Source organism: Microplitis demolitor, chromosome 6, assembly GCF_026212275.2.
Source record: "Microplitis demolitor isolate Queensland-Clemson2020A chromosome 6, iyMicDemo2.1a, whole genome shotgun sequence".
Classification (NCBI taxonomy): Eukaryota; Metazoa; Arthropoda; class Insecta; order Hymenoptera; family Braconidae; genus Microplitis; species Microplitis demolitor.
This window is the reverse complement of record NC_068550.1, coordinates 8,713,522-8,735,872: the sequence shown is the minus strand read 5'-3', so window position 1 is coordinate 8,735,872 and position 22,351 is coordinate 8,713,522. Positions and strand designations below refer to the sequence as shown.

The following is a 22,351-nucleotide window of genomic DNA, read 5'->3' as shown; positions in this document are numbered from 1 at the left end:
AGACTTATAAAAAATGGATTATTTGTTGGAGCATATAGTTATTTTTAAACAAGTGTTTTATATTAGAAAATTTGAGATGCAAGACCCGATTTGATTTCGCGAAATGTTTCGCACTTAGAAACAAGTGTTTCAATAATAAGATTGTTAATCCAAAGGCTAAATAAGGAATTAATAATGGATACGACAAGATTAAGTGGACCGGGATCTGGCAGCCCGGCACCAGAACATTCAACAATGCCGAGTTACACGGGACTAACTGGTGACGGTAATGTCGACTACATTATCAGTGATTATATGGAACGTTTGGGTGAGCGTTTAAACATTCTTGAAACGGAGCTAAAGTATGCGTGGCGTGCATTGGATTTATTGAGTCAAGAGTATATTAAAATGTGGGAAAGGTTGGAGAAGTTGGAGGGGTTGCTTTATGAGCAGCAGACTGTGATTAGTCAATTAATTGAATTCTATGCAAGTGGAAGTCAGCAGGGTGGCGGAAATGGCGGGGGAAGTGCTTCGGTAAATGCTATTGAGGAGGCTCCTGGTCAGAGAGGATCTGTTGGTGAATTGGATGCCATTGCCAAGAGTCTGGGGCCGTCAATGGGGATTGAAGATACTAGTGTACTGAGAGAGAAATTGGCACAGCAGGAACTAGCACGTATGCATGGTATTACTTCCCATGAGAGTGGTCCCGTTGCTGCGATAACAGACATGCATCGGAGTGTTAGAAACTTGGAGACGCTAGAGACTCTTGAGGAGGAAGTTGCTATGCCTGATGAAGCATTCTATCGTAGTTTGAATAATGCTTATCGGGAGGATTTGATTTGTGGTGAAACTTCACGGCCTGCTTCCCAGCTAGGAATGATTTGGGAAGAGGCTGAAGATGTTGACGATTCGAATGGAAAGAAGGAAGAAACATTTTCGGGGGATAAAGTGGCTAAAGATAAAGAAGACAAAGACAAGAGTAAAGATAAGGATAAAGATAAAAATAAAAGTAAAGAAGAAGTTGTAGTTGAGAAATCGGATAACAAAGAGCAAGATACTGATGCGGATGAAGGTGAAATATTTAGTGCTGCTGATTACAAAAGTTATCGGGGAAACACACCTTGTGTCAGTGAACAGGATTTAGCGGAATTGTCGAAATTAAGTTCACTGGACCAAGTTGCGCTGGAAAAACTTCATGAGCTTGATAAATTGACTAGTAAATTACAAAAAGACTCACAGGATTTAATTGAACTTAACACTCGACTAATGGAGTCGCCTAAACGCCACCAGTATAATTCTGAGACAGAAGCTAAATTGGCTGAGGAAGCCAGTAGTATAGATGAACAATTACGTAAAATATATGCTGAGACTGATGTTGACAATTGGACGTATTCCAAGAGTCCAGGATCCACGGGCCGATCCATATCTCGTGTTAGTACAGACTCGGGACTAGCAACAGACGGTGATTTTACCGCAAGGTCCATATCTCCAAGACTGAGTAATACACCAAAGAGTCATTTAGACTCATCATCTATTCACAGTACATCGACTTATACACCCCCGCGTTTAGGTTACACTACATCACTTTTGGAAAAAAGTCCTGAACCTGTAATGCCTTTGCCTATTGATCCGGGTAATTTTGCCAAAGGCTACGCGGAAAATAAAGAGCTTACGGATTTAATGGCCGAGAGTTTCGTTGCAGTAACCTGCGCATCATCCACTATTGGCTATAGCACTACTACTGATAAAATTCCGTCGCCAACACTGTCAGCAGGCAGTCAGCACAGCGTCCATAGTATCCACAGTATTCATAGTGTACAAAGTCTACGTACACGTCACGATGGTTATTTCGGCAGCGCAGCAAGACTTAACTTTGAATTCCCCGAGAGTAGAACCCCACCGAGCCCGTCGCCTAGTTCGCCACCTCCGCCGGCTCCCCGTGATTCTAGTGACAATTTTATTATGCCCAGTGACCCAGCGGATCAGCGTGAAAACGAACTTAAGCGAGTCCAAAGTCCCAGTAGTAACTTTTTAAGAAGTACTGAAAAATTAACTGAAGATAGACTCTCGTCTCATCCACTGTCACCAAAATCACCTCGTGCATCACCTAAACACGTTAATAAACCTTCAAATATAATGGCCACCATTTCTGATTCTGGGCTGTCCTCAATAAGCAACTGGAGTGGCATGGATAAGTCTCCTTGCTCGCCAAAGACTTCGATCTCCAAGATGTTGACTTCCTACTCGCTGGATCACACCAGGTCAATTATTACTGCTAATCAAGCTTTAAGAACTGTCAGCCCTATTCCTCCGCTTCCAGCGTCAACTACCAGCACTATTTCGACAGCAGCAATTCAAGAACCACTTTACGATACACCTGAAGGCCGTGATGTTTTTGGTAATGTCAGTGCGGCCATCACGAGTCACAACTTGCTAGCAAATCACGTTCCATACTCAACCGCTAAATCTCCAGCTTCCAAAGAAGATTACGCTTTTGGATCAATTCCTGCAGGGGGAGTTAATTCCAGTCCGAAGAAACGTGGACGTGCTCAAACACTTCAGCACCAACATACTTACGATACTGTAACACCGGCAGGTTCAATGGACATGATTTACCGTCCAGAACAACCAGCAATTTATTCGGTTGCAGGTAATCGTCAACACTTCATTACCGGTGTCTACACAAGCAGCCCAAGTAGTTCTAGTCGCTCTTTAGTACCACGTACTACAAGTGCTGATCAGTTTTACCATCGAAATGCTAACGGCGGTGAAAACTTTGCTAATTATCAAGAGGCCTACAGCGCAATGCAGTACGCAGAGGCTGCGCTTTCTGGTTATCCCCATCACCGGAAACCTACAAGAGTTATGTCTTACGGTGATAGAATGGCTTACAAAAATGCTATGTACAGAACAAATATGTTTCCAACAGATAATATTACTGATGCATTATCTTATTATCCGACTTCCACAAATCTTCCACAAACAGAAGCCACGGACAGTATTAATAACTCTTGGCTTCGTGAGTCACAGATACCTCATGACTCAACTTCTTCCAGTATACGATCAATGACTTCGGACGGTAGCTATGCTCAGAGTTCTTACAATGATCGTAGATACCCCCAGCCACCTAGTTATCAGAGCCATCAGCAGTACTATGCAGCTCAGAATTATCACCAACAGCAGCAGCAGCAGCAGCAGAAAACAGCGCAACAGAGTTATCAGCAACAATATCAGCAAGCTTATGCACAGCGTTTAACGAGTTCAGAGAGCAGTGCATCAGAAAGTTTCCAGCAACATCGACAACGACCTAGAGGTAGTGAACATCCGACTCAATATATGGTTGTTGATAAAGACAGACAAGTTATTGCCCAAACTCAGGGCCAACAGGGTTATTATGATCCTTCAAATGTTATCGTATCTCAATCAGGTTATATCAGTATTAGCGCAGACATTAAAGACCGCGAGGAAGTAAAAGTACCAAAAAAAGTACGCCGTGGCTCGTCTCTTAAAAACGCAATGAGTTCAATGAGCCACTGGTTGCCAGATCTTCATCTCAAGCGCCATAGAAGTCAATCATTGCCAGGTGGCGTTCGTCGGGAAGATCTCGATGTTTCAGATTCTGGAAGCCAACAAGAGCCCGCGCCGGTTGAAGTTAAAACATCCCGTGGCAGATCGCACGCGGCGCGAAAAAAGAAAAAGCATAATTTGGTTTCAACTGTTTCAGGAATTTTACAAAAAGCTAAAAGACGAAGTCATCACTCCCAGTCACTCTCTGATCCCGAGCAATCTGAAACTGAGTGGAGTAGCGGCCGACAAAGTGGCCTGTCCGAAGACGAGGACAGCGTAATGTCGGATATTAATCAAGATCCTCCTTTCTTTGCCAAAGTACGTGCGAGCCAAAAACGAAAAACTCCTCCCACTCTTGCACAGCAGCAACAAATGCAACAGCAGATGCAACAACAGCAACAGCAACAGAATCCAACGCTTCCGTCTCCACAGCAGCAACATCTGGACTATCTTCAGCAGCAACAGGCTGCTCTACAGCAACAGATTCAACAACATCAAGAGCAATTACAACTACAAGCTGCTCAAGATCGTATGAAGGAACGAGATTTGCGCAGCAAGCATGAAAATAGTGAGCATGAGCTTTCAGATAATTTAACAAACGCAGAAGACGGTCATGATGGCTCAGGAAAAAGTACAGGATCTGGTTCCGGTGGCTCTACGAACATGTTCCCCACAGTTGGAGACATAAAACGCTCGACAGGAAGCTCCGACGAGGCTCCAAATGAAAAAGCACCTAAATTACCAGTTGCGATGATGGGAGGTGCCAGCATGGAGTTTGCAGTATCAAGAGCATTAGGTAAATACCGACAACGTCAGTCTTCCACAGTCTCAGACGATCAACCAACGTCTGAAGATGCCTTTGACAAAAAATCTGATGATGGACAGCTGCAGGAAACAATTGGTTCTAAAGAAGGTAATGATGCAATTGATGGTGAGATGCAGGAAGAGCAGCAGCAGCAAGATCGTGTGAATGAAAAAAACGAAAAAACACCGAGTGCAAAGCCTCCAGAGCTGGTTACAAGTCTGTCCGAGGAAGCACCAGCCTCAGAGGGAAGTCCATCGGCTTCCAGCACTCGGGGCTTTGGCTATGTGACTAACAGATTTTTGCCTAGACACCAGCAGTCTTTAGAAATACCTTGGGCGGGTTCTCGCAGTGGTGAAGGAGACGAGGATAACAGAAGTACACATTCATATCGCAGCACATCTCGCGTGTCTTCCAGAAGACAGAGCACCGAGGATTCAATAGACTCCGAAGATGAATGGTATTGTTATGAGTTGAGAAAACTAGAGGAACTCGAACGACAGTCACAAATGGATATGGAAATGGCTCAAGTTTTAGTTGAAGAACCAAATGAAGAACAAGCTCCTTATTGCCCTGATGAGGATGTTAAACAGCGTATGTCATTCGTACTTAAGGAGTTAAAACTTAAGACCATTCCGAAGGAAGATAGTAATAAACTCATTGAAGAGAATAATGACTATAACATTAAAAAAGATAATAATCTTATTAATAGTTTGCGCGGCACTAAAATAAATGGGGCGATTCCGCTGCATCGACAGAGACCTTACGAAGACGACGGAAAACCCATTCCTAAGAAAAAAACTGCTGAAAGTGTTGAAACCGTTTTTGCAAGGGTCACTGATTATCACACTTGGGCTCACGAAGAGGAAGCACGTCGCGATGAACGAACGGCTCTGCTACCAATGGACGAGGGTTCTTCTGGGGAAACTTCTGGACCTGACAGTCCCGTTCACTCGATGGACGAATTAGACGAAGAGCTAGATCTTCGCAAAGACTTAGAAGAACAATCTAGACGGAGTTCCAGTGGATCAACAATGCGACGAGAAAGCGAAAAGCAGCTTCTCCATCAAGGATCAGATTCACTATCTCGTGAGGGAAGTGTCAGTGTTCCTCCTAGCGAAGTGTCCGTCAGCATTCCCGGTGGTTGGGACTCTGAGAGCACCGTCCTCGAAGGGGAACGCGATGGAGCTGAAAGTGCAGAAACCGCAACTCTAAGTTTACCTAAAATTAAAATAGACTCATCGTCCTGCGGTAGTTCAGACACAACTCTGAAAGAGGGACAAGTAAGTCCCGGACCTCCTGGTTCCAAGTGGAAGCTCATTAAAGCTTTGAAAGAACGCAAAGCTGAAGATAAGCTCAAAGAAGAAGAAGACGCCACTGCCAAGGAAAGCGTTGTTCCTCCTCCTCCTCCCGCAGTGAGTATTATGATTAAGTGAGGACACGAAAATCTCAACAAAGTGTACTCGAAATTCGGATCTTGGTCTTGGAATTTTAACCAGGCCTAGCAGATATTTCGAGCACACTTTTGTTGTGATTATTCATAAATGTGATTTTTAATTTTTTTAATGCTTTTCTATCGATATACTTTATATATTTCATTATTAATTAAGTAACGGGTGGTTGTAATTAATGCAAAAAAAAAAAAACAAAGTCAATAAGAGGCAACTTTGGTTATTTGCTCTCTATTAATGTCAATTACGGCAGTTTAAATTTGAACGAAATTAGAATTAAGGATAAAAATTATTATAATAAAGTAAAGTATTTATTATTGTTTTTAAGTAAAAAGCTTGGGAGTTTTCAAGTCCTACCTAATAATATTAATGATATTAATAATAATTATAATGATAACAATAATATTAATGCAATGATCAATAAGGTTTATGAGATGTCTGGCATAAACAAAGGACTCAGTATAATAATGAAAGCTTACATAAAACCTGTACTGTAACAAAACATAATAACCTGGTGGTGCTTTCAATCCATTAAGATTAAAATGAATCAATAAAAAGCCAGGCAACTACCCGACCGCGTACACTCTACCCACATTAATGTACTCAATACTGAGTACTCCAGTCCTATACCAAAAAAATATCTCGAGTTAAGTTAATCATGTTTTAAATGTGGCATTAGCTCAAAAAAAACAACAGATTTAAATAAATGTCAAGCTCAAGAGTGAAAAAAAAATTAAACGTGACTGATAAAAAGAATAAAAAAAAAAAATCTAGTTATTGATCTAGTTGGAAACGGGGCAATGGCTTTTTATCTTTCATTCACATCGAATTCACTTGCATTTTTAAATTTTTATTAACAACAATCATGGAAATATAGGTGCTGATAAAGTTATATGGCCTTTTTTTTTTTAATTTAATTGTAAATATTCATAATGTTAGTTTTTAGAAACAGATTGAACTTTTCTTTTTTTCGCGAACGCAAATAAATACTTATTTTAACTTAGTCGAATTGGTAACAGACCTAATACTTAATCAAGACTTAGTAGCCGATCAATTTTGATTTAATATATAATTATATAACTGTTACTTAACAAATAATAAATAGACTGTGACAAATTTGTGGACTTGTTCCGGAGTGCATTACTCTGCACGCGAAGCGATTTCTTTTGAACTTCGGAATTCATATTGAAATAAAATTTTTATGCACTTCAGAATTTTTACAGTGTATAAGAATTATTGTTTGAAATAGCGAGCACTGATATGCATTTTAATGTAATGTTTTTTTAAGCGAAACAAGTTTAGAGTGTTTTAACATTGCTCAGTTTAATTTTAATCGAACTATAAACGAATTAATAATATAATAATAATAATTCTATATTAACAACAAAGAGGATTTTTTTTTTATTTATTTTTTACATTATACACGGAAAGAATTTTGTAAAAAATTTTATCCTACTATTGTGAGTAAATTGGGCCTAAGATAGATAATTACTGTTCTGTTTTTAAATATTGTTCGGTTAATTTTTAAACAAAAAAGTCTGGAAAAGCAGTAGACCAGTACCAAAACTTCTCGTTGTTTTTGAGCTCCTAAAAAAATTCAAAAGATTAAGTTAATGTTATTTTTTGAATAGTTCGTCACCAATATCTTTGAACTAATCAACCAATCTTAATGTTTTATGCGGCATTCGACACAATTTTTTAACCTTTAATTCTAAAACAAAATTAGAATGGTCCGATTTTATTGGTCAAGACGAGATTCAACCGGATTTTAGAGTTTTGGAGCTGATTAAATTTTGAAATCAATCTATAAAATATCCTGAAAGTTATCCAAAAAGAACTTTTTGTTCAAAAATTTTATTGGTCGAATAACTCAAAACATACTATTCCAATCAAGCTCATTTTTTTACAAAATCTAGGAATTAACAAGCCGCTTCGAATGCCGCATACGCATTTACTCACATACTCTCGGACATCATCTGGAAAATAGTCGGACCAGCTTTGTAGGACCTTAAAACATCGAGATTTATTCAAAACTCGGTTTTCGAAACTCGCTCCGAAACAAATAACGTCTTTTATCGAAGAATTTTAATTATCTTAGCGGGAAGTTAAAAGAGTAAAAAATAAAATAAAAAATATTAGTTTTGATTTTTTTTGTACTTGTTTTGGTTTTGGCCCAGATATACTCTGAATTATTCAGTAATTTTTTTTACACTCCTCATTAAACTTTAATTCTGACTCAGTCCAAAGAACCTTTTACGTGAATTATTTTGTATGATACTTCGTAAACACGATAACTTATGAAAAACATTATTCGATTCTTTTTATAATATCTTCATTTTGTCAATTGGACGAACCGTATTGAAATTCATTGTCTTAATTTTTATTGTTTAGTTTTAATTAATAAAAACTTAAAACCTACAATTCCATCACATAAAGCTCACTGTTTTGTTTGTGTCTTTTTTTTCTCACGGGATATACCGTCACCAACTGACCTATCTTCATCTAACTGACGTGACGGTATCATCTGTTATATATTTAATGTACTATGTGCAATGCAGTCATTCTAGCAGTTATACTAGGAGCGCGAAATACAAAATGTGTTTTTGTGTCATTATTACACATGTCGTATTTTTTTTTTTTTTTTTTTTTTTTTTTTTAGCTCAAAATTATCCTTTTTGATATGGGCAAAATAATATCAATAAATCTTCCATAGTGAATTAATTATAAAAATTATTGTAAAAAAAAGGTAAAACGAGTATGCAACATGCATTTTTTTTTTTTAGTTTTCTTCATGCATTTGTCCCCAATTAAGTTTTTGGGGTTTGCGCAACCGAGTAACAGTCCCAGCGTTTTTACATAATCGGCTACGGGTGTATTTAATTTATTCATTTGAAATATTAATAATAGTTGAATGCTTACATGATATTACACTTCAATTTATTTACTGAATAATTACAACTCTAATACATATTTATACAAAATCTGACTTGTATTTTGTTAACTAATTTTCAAAAATTAATGGAAAAGTGATTTTAAGTATTGGGTCTTTTACCACAGCCAAAAAATATAAGTATTTTAAAAATTTTTTAGTCATAAATGAATATATATGAGTGTTCAAAAATAAAATCTTCTGACTGATATACTAAAATAAATTATTATTTAATAAATAATTAAAATAACTATTAAGTTAAAAGTTTATTGGTCCATAGATTAAGTTTAGCTATCAGAATTAATAATCTCAGAAGCTGTAAATTAACTTTATCGATTACACATCTGATTTAAAAATGATTTGCCATAATAACAGGTGGCATAATTACTGGAGATAATAATCCGCAGGACGCAATGCAGATCATACTCACATGAGATTTGATGTAGGAATTACTATTGCTCTAAATTCAATAGCACAAATTATGATCGGCCGTATAATTTGCACTTTACATACACACACGAGCGCGCGCGCGCAGATAAACCATCCGCATAGTCGAAAAAACACACGCTAAATCAAAATTTATTTCTGCATTCCACAAATCGATTAATTGCCATAAAATTAAAAGTTCACTATAACTTCAATTACTAATAACAATTATTACATAATAAATTATGAAAAACAAATATTTAAAACAGGGAGAGAATAAAAGACCAAATTTCTCACTTTTATATTAAAATATAAATTTAAAATAAAATAAAAAAAAACATTATAATAATAATGACTATTGACTATATATTCATTACAATGCGAATATATGTGCGGAAGAATACTTTCCATTGCAGAGGTAATTTGCATAATGATTACTTGATAATAATAATCTACATTGTCATAAAATAAATATTTAATCATCGCTTACAAAACAAACTTTTTTTTTAACATTTACGAAATAGAATTAAAAAAAATTTTTTTTCTTTAAATATTTACAGCATAGAATTTAAAAAAAAACTCAAAAAAAGCACATTTACGGAAATTTCTGCTTGCACAAATAGAATATTAAAATAAAAAATGCATTTGCTATATTAATAAATAATAATTATTAGAAATATATTAATCTCGCGGTTATCGCTCGGTGTCAATTAATAAATTACATATAATAAACGGTACTCATTTTGGAGGCTCATCGATTGTTCTGGCGATAAATTTATAAATTAAGGTATATATTTAATTAAATTAAATTACTCGTGTTAGTTTTCAAAACGCTTATTAAAATTTGCGTTAAAAAGATCATTACCGTTCTTTGAACGCAAAGGGTAAAAATAAAAGTGTTTAATTAACGACTTTTTAAAGTTTAAAGTATGAAAAATTTTTTTCCTTCTTTATTTTTGAATTTAATTATCTAAAATGAGTTTAATATAATTTTCCATGAAAATTTATTAACTATTAATTAAGCGATCATTGGCTTAACTTGTGTTTTGCAAAAAAAAATCTTTGATGTAATTGGAAATACTTGTACGGACATCGAATACTAGAATGTTTTAGAAACAAGAAAAGTTTTTTGAACTTTGATAAAACTTCTGAAAGCTTTATTTTGTTATAGCGAATTAAAAGTTTAGAAAAAAACATTATTGTGGTTGGTTATTCTGAAGCGTGTAAAATTTTCTTAATCGAAAGATTTAAACAATGAAGGAAGTTAAAGAAATTTTAAAAAATTCTTATACAAAATTCACTTATTAATGGAATTAGATTAACATTTGAAAAACTTTGGAAAATGCCATAGATTAGTGAAATTTTAAATCTGTTACTTTGACTTAGAAATTTATGGAAATATTTCTGAAATTAAAAAAAAAAATTTTCATGAAATTATTTAATAAATTTTATTGATTAATGAAATGATTGAAGAAACTAGAAATATGGGAAATTTAATGAGAATGTTGAAGTTTGTTAACGAAATTTTTTCTGGAATTGCAAAAATACCAGAATTTTGCTTAATAAAATTTTTCTGAGTTTAAAAAAATTTCTAATTTCTTTAGACTAGCAAAATTCAGTGATAGAAAAAAATTCGTAATATCAAAAGTCGTGATAGATATATTATGAAAAGATGGAAATGTTTTAAAAAATTTATAAATATTCCAACAAAAAAAAATTACACGAGATTAAATTTTTTAGATAACTTTTCTAAAAGTTATCAAAATAAACTTTGAATCGTAATACTTGTTGCGAAGTTTCCTCACAAACTAATCCCTGGTGTAAACGAAAACTAACACGAGTGTAGATTAATAAAGACTGTTTAGTAAATAACCATAAACTTAGTCCCCGATAAAGACAACAGTTACCGTTAGTCAAAAAAATAAAAAACTCTTGGTCGTGTAAAACAAAAACCATTAATCATTAACCATTTTCCATTAACCATAATCATTAATCATATATCAGTAATAAAATCATCATATCATTAAGCCAGCGGCGGAAGTTAAATCTCGTTTAAGAAAATAAAAACCATGACGGTATATAAGGATTAAAATCCGGGCATCAGTGTCACAAGTTGATGACAGCATAGCTAAAGTAAATTTAAGGGAGGGTTTAACGATCAATCTGAGTTGATCGGTATTATAGCGAGGTCATGACTTATAATAAGGTATTAAGGGGCCACGGGCGACGTTTAAGCTTTTAGTTATACATGACAACCTAACTATCGATCTTCGTATCATATTTAATACGATATACTAATAATACTTTACTATCATCAATCCACCTTTTTTCATTTCTTTTGTTATTAATCACAAAATCTATACGTTCATTACATGATCGGACTTGATTAAGCCATTAAATAATTATCATTCATTCATATCATTCATCATATCATAAAATATAACGAGAATTTAGTAGAAAAAATAATAGCTAACAGCTTCGTAGATAAATATTTAAAGAGTAATAATGTAGTGATATCGCCAGTCAATAGCGGCCTAATTAATCCCTTAGTACAGTAGTTGAAACAAGACATAATTAAAAATTTTTTTGAATGAATCATTATGACGTCCCGAGAGTGATTCTCTGATGGATTTTATTTACTGTAGTAGCGCTGAACTATTATAAAAATACGGAAGCATAGGCTATAATAACGGTAAATACACAGAGAAAAAATAATAATAATGATTACCACTCTACATAGTATTCATACTCATTTTTTGAAAAATGGTAAATAATGCCATGTAGAATAGGATTTATTACCATTTTTCTGATAATGATTACTATAATACACTGAAACAAGTAAAATGGTAAAAATCGTTATCTAGCATGGGAATCAGAACTATGTAGAATGCTACTCAGTCCCATGCTTAAATAGCTGTTATTACACGGAGAGAAAATTATAGTAACAGTTACAATATATTATGGGAATGGTTCCCATACTGCATGGTAACTGTTTTTTTTTGAAATGTTGATTATAGGAACGGCACCCATATATATTATGGTAACCATTCCTATAATTATGTATATAATTCCCATACGGTATTGGAATAGTTCCTATGGAATTATGGTAATCGTTACTATGTACCTATGGTAATGGTTACTATAATATTATGGTAATCGTTACCATAATATTATAGGAACAGTTATCATAATATTATGGGAACCATTCCCATAATATTATGGTAATAATTCCCATACATTATGGGAATGATTACCATAATATTATGGTAACCATTACCATTTACGCTTAGGAACTGTTACAATGTGGTTATAGGATCGGTTACTATTTGCTTGTGGGAACTATTCCTATGAGTATGGTAATCATTACCATGATTCTTTCACATGCGATATGGGAACTGTTACCATAATGATAGGAATTGTTACCATATTTATGGAAACCTTCCCAAAAAGTATGGGTCTATATCCCATAATCCCAAGTAATCATTACCATAACGGTATGGGATGATATTTCATAAACGTACTAGGAACAGTTCCTTTAATTTTTTCTCCGTGTACAGTTTAATAAATATATAGAAGACAAAGAAGTAAATAAATTGTTTATTACTAAATATTTCAATTTTTGAAATTATACTTCACCTTTTATCAAAAATGATATTCCATTATGAGCAATATTTTATTTATTACAATAGATTAATTCAATTTTTGCATTTAAAATAACTTGAGTTGTTTATTTTGTCATAACCTTATTTACTAAATATAAGATAAATAAAACATCATAAATGTTACTAGGTAACATTGTTGTCATGTCCATTTACTTAATTCTCTCGTCAATGTAGAATGGTAATCATTTCTATGCTAGCATAGCCGTTACCATGTAAAATAAGGGGGAAGGGAGAGATTACTCTGTCCCGTGACTTTCAACGTTAAAAAATCCTCCTTACTAGGTAACAGTAATGGTTACCATTCTACATAGGAATTTGAACTATTCTTTTCTCTCTGTGTACTGGTGGTATGGTTAATAATCGCGAATCGTGAGTAAATTGCTGTAAAATATGGTATTTCTTATTTTCTACGATTTTTGCTTAATTATCATATTTATTATTTTTTCCTTCACTATACAACTTACTAGTTTTTTTACAAAATATATCGTTATAAATCCCTTGTTTTTTAATATCCTAAGCTCATTATTCCTTATACCCAATTTGTACGGCTGTGACCCGACCTGTGCTTAGCCTGTACTACATCATTGCGGTGATGCCCTACACTTCACCTTTGCTGTGGGAGTATAGCGGCAAGGGAAAACCACAGAGAAAACCCTTACCAGTATCGTTGTTTCGGAACGGGCGAAGTTCCAGTGATCGGCAAAATTTCCATTCCGTCCGTGCCTAGTGCACAGAGACCTCCGCTCAAGCTCAACGCGTCACTCAACCAAGTAGCAATCATGCTCGATGCTGCTTAACTTTGGTGATCGCCCGAGTCACAGGCGAACTGAACGGCTGCCTCTGCTCCCACTTAGTTATTATATTTTTACCTTATTTTTTAAAGATTATCGTATTTTACTAGTTTTTAAGTAAATTTATACAGCTACGATAAATTAATGTGCTGTTCTGTATATTCACGGCAAAATTATTCATAGCGATCACCGTAACCGTTCAGTAACGAATAATTACCGCGAATAACGGTAATTTACCCTACAATACGGTATGTTTGATTTTGAATTGTATTTTTGCCAAAGTGCCATATTCAACTAGTTTTACGGTTAATGTTTACTGTTAGGTAAACTATTGTGTTTTTCGGTGAATCCAACGTAAAACTTCCTTGTGAAAATTACCGTAAAGATGTAAGATATCGTTACAGCACAGTAATTTATAATCACCATTAAATTTTCGCTTGATATTGTACTGACGGTTAATAACTAGAATATCAGTGAATTATCCTAAAATACTGTATTTTTGTTTTCGTACCGTATTTTTTGCCAAATTACCACACTTGAGTAATTTTACGGTTAATTTTCCATGGTGCAGTAAATTATGTTTTACACTGTACTCACCATAAAAATTTCTGTAACAATTACCGTAAAGATGTAAGATACCGTAACGGTACAGTAACGTATAATTGCCATTAAATTTTTGATAAAATCTTTATTGGTGGTTAATAACCGTAAGATTGATGAAAGTATACCTAAAAATACGGTATTTTTTATTTTCACAATAATTTACATAATATTTATCATAAATTTTCTATGGATGATATGAGATTATAAATGTTATATATAACAATTGCCATTAAGATATAAAAAACACCATAAAAGTAAAATTACGATACATATTGTATATTGCATATTGACCGAGAATCGCAGTAAGATACAGTATTTTAGACCTTTTACCAGATTACCATATTTTCTATATTTTATAGCATATTTATCATAAATTTTAAATAACAATTACCGTTAAATTCTCCAAAACACCATAACACTAAAATATCCGTAAATTTATAATAAATTTATGTTATACATAACTTTTTCGTGTATTTATGTTTGATAACCATATATTACAGTGTTTTAGTGCTTAATAACCATAAATAAAAAAAAATTACCGTAACACTACATAAAAGCAACCGTAAATAAAATCCATTGGAGTTGGGAATTGAAGAGATTAAATAGTTTATAAATTTGTATTTTTATTTACGTAAACAACAAACTTCCAAGTTGTTAATAATGTTTTATGTAATTTTCTTAATTTAATTTTTTTTTTTTAAGACACCCTCGGGTACGTAGTTTTTACCGTATACTTCCAGTTTCCTCGTATTTTAGCGTTTCAGGATATCGGGCGCAGCTGGGCTCTGAACAAAAAGAGTAAACTAAGCAAAGAAAATAAAATAACCAAGGGCTTAAAAAAAACGCTAAAAATATAAGAACACCAATAATAAAAGAAAAAAAAATATACATATAAGAGAGCAAATACGAATAGACTAGATTTGAAAGTTTGGTATTAAAAAAAATAATGCGGCTTAAAAAACTCAAATTTTATTTATTGTTATGCTATCCATAAGTTTAACTTATATTTTTATCTCTATTGTAACAGAACAACAAAAGATGAAAAAAAATAACAATAATTAACAATGTGAATTATACGTGATATATTTATACAAGTCTTTGTAAAACACTTTTTATATTATTATTTAAAAAAAAAAAAAAAAAGCGAACGGAATTAAAGCCAATCATTGTCAGTATTTAAATAATAAACGTTTTATAAAATAATGAGATTAAAAATATTGATTATTTAAATATTGTTATATCAATTTATTTATATATATTATTGTCATAGTGAAGTTAATGTTTTTTTAACTTTACATAAAAAAATCATTTCAATGGATTCAATTGTGGCTTTTTTTATATCGATACTGACACGATTGCGCTTTGATATAAAATAAATAAAAGCTTAGAAATAAGTTGATAAAAATAAACTGAAAAGCTTGAGAACCAAGAAAACTATGTACTGGTATTGTGATGGTTAAATTAAAAAAAAAAAAAATAGGAAATAGCACGAGATGATGTAGCAAGAAAACACGATCGCAATTTCGCGTGTTTCCTATTTTTTTTTTTTTTTTTTTTTTTTTCTTCTAAAACTTTTAATTAAGAATGAGGAGTTGAGGCAAAGCATTGCAATCATTCACTGAGTTTTTAAAAATAAAAATTAAATAATTGAATTAAACTCAGTGGATGGTTAAAATAAGATTTAGTTATAATTAATCTGTTCGCACTTAATTTAATATTAATGTTTATACAAAAAAATATGTATGTTATTTTGTTATGTATATTGTAATTGTTAATACTTAATTTAATACTAATAATAAAATTGTTTTTTTTGTTAGAATGGCAGTGGCGCTGGAGGTGAATCTGGTGGTCGAGCTAATGGGTGAGTTTAATTTCATTATTGTTTTTTTTTAAATTAATTAGAGTTAACTTTTTAAAACTACTCCCATTACAAGTCTAACTGTAAAAGAAAAGTTTTTTATTATTTATTTCTTGAACTAATTAATAGAAAGGTGGTAAATGAGCCACCGAAAAACAAAAAAGTCAGTGTGATTTTTTAAAAATTATATTTGTTTTAATCCGAAAATAAATTGGAATAAAAACAATAAAAATTTTTAATGTGGGATAAAATGAGCTACCCCACATTGCTTTAAACTAAATTTATACTTTTTAGAACAATGATTGTAATTTTATTTGGTCTAAAAAAATGACAATTGACTACATTAGAACTTTTTAAAAGTTTATATTATAAAGTAAAGTTATAAATGTAAAATCATTAGGACATATTTTCATCTATTCATAATACACCCAACTCATCCTTATGTGTAATTTATAAAACTTGGAGGACGCGTACAAAATACATTTGAATTCTCAGCCCAAAATTTCCAGACGAAATAACTCGGATAATAATTTACATAAATAACAAGTTGACAGTTTTAAAGAATAGGATAAATTTAAAAGTGATAATAGGCTTTAAGTTTTCTCAAATTTTACGTGAAATTGAGAAACTATAAAAGTTTTTGTCAGTTTTAGTCTACTATATAGTTTCTGGATAAATATGAAAAACATGATTTATGTTGAAACACAATATAAGCTTAATCTAAATATCGGGTGGTATAGTCAGTATCTAAAAGTTATTGCACTGACGAAGAATTTTATTATTATTAATGACGCTATTTATTTAAACTTGATTTTACAGCCAATAAATATTAACACTGAAAAAAAACATATTGCTGTAAGAGCAATACCACTAGATCATAGTGACCATCTAAAGTTTAAAAAGTCGTAGATTGTTAATATAGCGCTTTACTTGTGTAAAGTTTAGATTGCTATGAGGTATAAGTACCATTTGTGGCCACTGCTCCATTTTTGGACATTTAATACCTGATTTTAAATAATGGAAACGCATTAAAAAAACTTTAATTATAATAGTGTGGTAAAAGTATCTTCAGACACATTTGAAAAATTATTTATGCCATTGCGTATTTTACAAATTATTTTTTTTTTTTAAATTTCTAAGTGGCTAAAACTGACCCTAAAGTGGCCAAAAACAGTACTTCTACCCTATTACCCATACAATGGTTTATTAAATCAATTAGATAAATCTATATAGATGGTTGCTACGGCAATATCAACTATTGCTATATTAACCACTCGGATTGATAAATTAAAAATTTAGGATTGCTATGATAGCAATTTATGGGAATCGTTAAGAGCCAGTTTTTCAAATCAAGTATATTTTTAATCCGGGTTTAAATTATTGCTGGTCTATCTATATATTATTACTGTATAGATATACTAGCAATATTAATTTAAATCTGGTTTGAAAAACTGGCCCTAAAACATCAAAATATCAAGTATGAATAGATTATCAAAATTTTTATTCAAAATTGAAGATAGTAAATGCAGCAATCTAGTATTTCCAATTTAACGATACATTTTATAGTAACTATTTACCATTACACTGTAAAAAATCGGGAGTGAATTGGGAGTGATTACGGATTTTATTTAAATCAGAATCCACTCCGACATTCGGAGTTCTGGAGTTTCAAAAGAAATCTCTCCACATACGGAATAAATTAAAGGTTTGGTTTTTCAGCCGAGTGATTTGGATTTATTCAAATCCGCATCCACTCTGATTTGTAGTTTAAATATTTAAAATAATTTACTTTTCGAAGTAAAGTTCACTCCGAGGGGATTAAATAAATAAACAGCCATCCGCTTCACATTAATTCCGGATTTAATTCGCGTTCATTACGCAAATTTTTTACGGTGCAGTAATACTTCAGATGGTTACGATAACCACATTTTTCTTTCAGTGTATTTATTAATAAGTAACTAATTAATTATTGATATTTCAAAAGTATGCTGTTCATTAAACTAATGATTATTTTATATTAATTTTCTTTCCATTGATATGATAGAAGGCTAAATAATTCCCACAATCTCATTACTCATTAAATTACAATTGTACAACATATGTTATTTAAACAACAGACAAGATATATATTTAACCAATTACTAAAATAATAATAAACGAGCACTCTGCAGTTACTATGTAACTGTCCGAGTATCACTACCAAATTTATTAAGTATAATCATGCACTGATAGAAGTATTTATTTGATATTAATTTATGTATTTATTTGAAACAGTCTTTCAACATTTTTGGCTGAAATAAGCATTCGTTTGCTTTAAATATAGATTTATTAATAGTTAATAAATCTCATTTGAGTGAACATCATTTTTAAAAAAATAAAATTAAACAGTCCTATGAATTATTTGTCATAACCCTTACTTAATTAACTTCATGTGTCATTTCTTTCTATTCAACGAAACCATTTATTAACTAATAATAAATATTATTTGGCTCAAATAAATACTTCTATCAGTGTGAGATTCTTAAAAAAAATTTACACTGTAAAATTTTTATCATCAGTCGTCTAATATTTTTATTTTCTAAAATATCTTAACTACGAGGAAAGTTAAAAAAAAACTGATTAAATTTTAAAGGTTTACCAAAGGGCCTTTGTTTATCATTGACACAAATAAACTGAGTATCTAATCTCAAAATATTAAAAAATTTAAATGTCAGTAATTTTCGAATATCATATATCAACATCTTTTGTCGCGAAATTTATATTTATATATTTATATATTTATTACTTATTTATTATAAAACTTAAGACATTGCATTAACAATTACCCGGCTAGAAGTATTTAGATAAGACCTATTGGGCTCTTATTGGGTTGCCCTATATGAACGCCCTATAGGGATTTCACGCAAAGATTGGATCCTAATTGGGCAGACCCAACTAGGCACAATAAGGAAATACCTAAGATGTCCTACTAGGACATCCCTGTAAAAAAAATATTAAAATACGAAAAACAAATAAGATAATTTTAATGAAATCCGAAATGTAATCTAATGTACTACACGGAAAGAAAATTATGGGAATGATTCCTATAATTTTGTGAAATTTCATCCTATACCAGTATAGCAATGACGACCATAAATTATGAGAGTAGTCTCTTTAATTATAGGAATGTTACCCATAATTATAGGAACAGTTCCTATAATTTTCTTTCCGTGTAAGACCATTACTCAAAAGAAGTGTGCATGATTTAAATTGATGAACAAATCCCGGTGACTGCTGGGTCCGAACCAGCATCCTTTCGATTCAAAGTCTTCAATGTGATCGCGCAAGTGTAAGTAGTACATTTATTATGAAACTAAAGAATAACAGATTAAAAAACAAAAAATAACACTCCGAGTGTATAGAAAAAATTTTTAGCTGCCGTTAAAAAAAAATTTTTGTTTTTTGTGGCCAAAAGGGTATACCCCAAAAAAAAAGGTAAAAATTTTTTTTTTATTTTAACGTCGAATTTTCCTACTTCGGTCCCTCTCATGCCCCAATTCGAAAATATTGACGACAATTTTTAATTTTTACATTAAGATTTCTTACTTAGGCCCCACTTAGAACCCAGTTGGAAAATACTGACCATAAATTGTTTTATTTTTGTTTGGGATTTCCCAATTGGGTTCTGATTGGGCCTTCATAAGGATTTTCCTATTGGGAACGCCTCATTGGAACCCATTGAAGTTCAGATACGTATATGTGTATACACTGGACGATCCCAAAGTAATTTAGAGTCGGGTAAACAAAGACATCTAAAACTATGAAAACTATGACGAAAATTTAAATTAAGACCTTTTCTGCACCGGAAAAAGCAGTAACTTCACTTACTGCTTGTCTATTTAACTAATGTGAAATTAAAATTGGTAAAATAGAAAGACAGTAAGTGAACTTACTACCCTTTTCTTAAGTACGTCAGTTTTCACTGATACTACATTAAATTTGTTTATTATAATACACTGTAAAAAAAAATCGAGGTGAACGCGGATTAAAATCCAGAGTAAATGCAGAGCGGATGACTGTTTATTTATTAAATCCCTTCGGAGTGAAATTCATTCCTAAAGAAAGTTTGGTTCATATTAAAACTCTGAAGTGGAGTGAATTCGGATTGAAATAACATCCTGATCATTTCCAAATCACTCCGCTAAAAAAACAAACTTCTTATTTACTCCGTACGTAAAGTGAATTTTCTTAACTCCAGAACTTCGAGTGACGGAATAAGTTCGGATCGAAATAAAATTCGTAATCACTCTCAATTTATTTCCAATTTTTCACAGCGTAGAGATATGCCAGTATAAAATAAATTATTACTATACGTTGACTCATTCATTCCATTATATGATTTAAGAATTTTAATTTTGTAAAAATATAAAAAATGAATTATAAGTGTGTATTAAATACTGAACAATATAAAAAAGACTGTCTGTAATTCAGATGAATAGCGTATAGTATTAAGTATTATACAGAAACTGAAAATTGCTAAACGGTTTTTAATAAAATTTACTATATTGGATAGAAAAATTCATTACACATATAGAGAAGTATAATAATGTAGATAATATTAATTTGCATACTTGAATAATAAAATTTACTAAATATAAACAAAAATTTAATTTTCAAGATAGAGAAGGTAGATAAATGTAGATAGATTAGTACCGATTACCAAAAATTTTTTGCGGAAATAAATATTTATTTTACCACAATAAGATTACATTGAGATAAAAAAATGATTTATTAAATTATAATAAATTATGTTGATAGGCACAAAATATTTTTTTCTCCCAAATAAGTGACTAGAAATTTCGTTACTAAATTTATTTAGCACTCAGTAATAAATCCTTCTATCAATGTAGTAAAAAATACACAATTTCATTTGCGTTTTAAGTTAACAATATAAATTCAGTAATTTTAACTCATATTTTCAAGTACAGGTTCCGATATTTTTTTCTCCGTGCAAAAATAATTACTTATTGTAACTATTCTATTTTATCCTGATGACAAATATTTATCTAGGTTGTGCACATACTTTAGGATAAATATAGTTGGTTTTTAATTAACAAGCTATCCCATTAACATGATATTTAATTTCTCTATTCCCTTGACTTTGCCAGCCTAAATGAACCCTCATTAACCGTTAATAAATATTTATTGATTACCAATAAATATATATATATATATTTAATAATTACCGTAAATAAATATACATTGAATAATTTACTCCATATCAATATACATCTCACTAAATACACGTAAATACTTTTGCCAGTGCAAATTTACTTAAACAATTAAATTCACAAAAAATTTTATTAATTTCTAACATCTTCTTACAAATTTTAATTAATCTGCAACTTAGTACTGTCGCGTAAAATGTAACCCAGTTCGTCGAAAGGAATAGTGTCGAGCAAGTCCGCGAGCGAGACTAGGAGATGATTCAAGAATGATTAATCATCAGATTTATTTGACATGCGGATGACTAGAGAATAGATGTGTCTACTTTACGATAAATTAAATATATATTTAATCTATTCTATGTATGTAAATCGCTGATTAAGAAAAATTATTTTAAATACTTCAGAACAATTTAAAATTATTTAAAACAATTTGAATCGATTAATACATAGATATATACTTAGCACGGATTAAACCATTTTTCTTAATCAGGGATGATAGTGGCTCGAAAAAACCGTCGATTTTTTGTTTTTTTTTTTGTCGAGTCTCATATGAAAATTTGTTGAATACCTTTTAAGTTCCCTCTCAAAAAATCAGCTCGATAACAAATTTTTAAGAGATCGAAACATTTTAAATTCTTGAGCGACGTTTGGGTATGAATATTTTGAACTGGAATTTTTATCATATTAGAGAAATGAAAAATGAAAACTATTACTGTCACGAGAAAGAAAAAATGTAGAAAAAAAAAAACCTGAATTTCGATAATTTTATAAATTTTTAAAATTCGTAAGCGATTTCTTTGAAATTTTTTATCGAGCTGATTTCTGAAGAGGATTATTAATTTGTTAAACTGACAAATTTTTATACGAGACTCAAAAAAATAAAATCGTTGGGTTTTTTAAGCACCCTAATGTATATATGTACAAATATAAGGGAATGGTGGGTTAACTGACACCCAGTGTGCAAAATGAACTAACCCAAAAACTACAATACAAGATCGTAGCCACTACCACATGAGATTCGACTCAGTCCCATGTTACGCAACCCAATCTTGAAATATGTGAAAATTTTTTTCACA

The 22,351-nt window shown here is 31.8% G+C and overlaps 1 protein-coding gene across 1 annotated transcript in view; it reads left to right on the top strand.

Moving 5' to 3' along the window:
* Positions 1-234: 234 nt before the first annotated feature.
* LOC103570661 (uncharacterized) overlaps positions 235-22,351 on the top strand; it is a 63,222-nt gene continuing 41,105 nt past the window's right edge. Inside the window, exons 1-3 of the mRNA XM_053739855.1 lie at positions 235-4,459; positions 4,493-5,763; positions 16,028-16,071. Of these exons, the coding sequence (XP_053595830.1) occupies positions 235-4,459; positions 4,493-5,763; positions 16,028-16,071 (5,540 nt within the window). The remainder of the gene's footprint in view (positions 4,460-4,492; positions 5,764-16,027; positions 16,072-22,351) is intronic.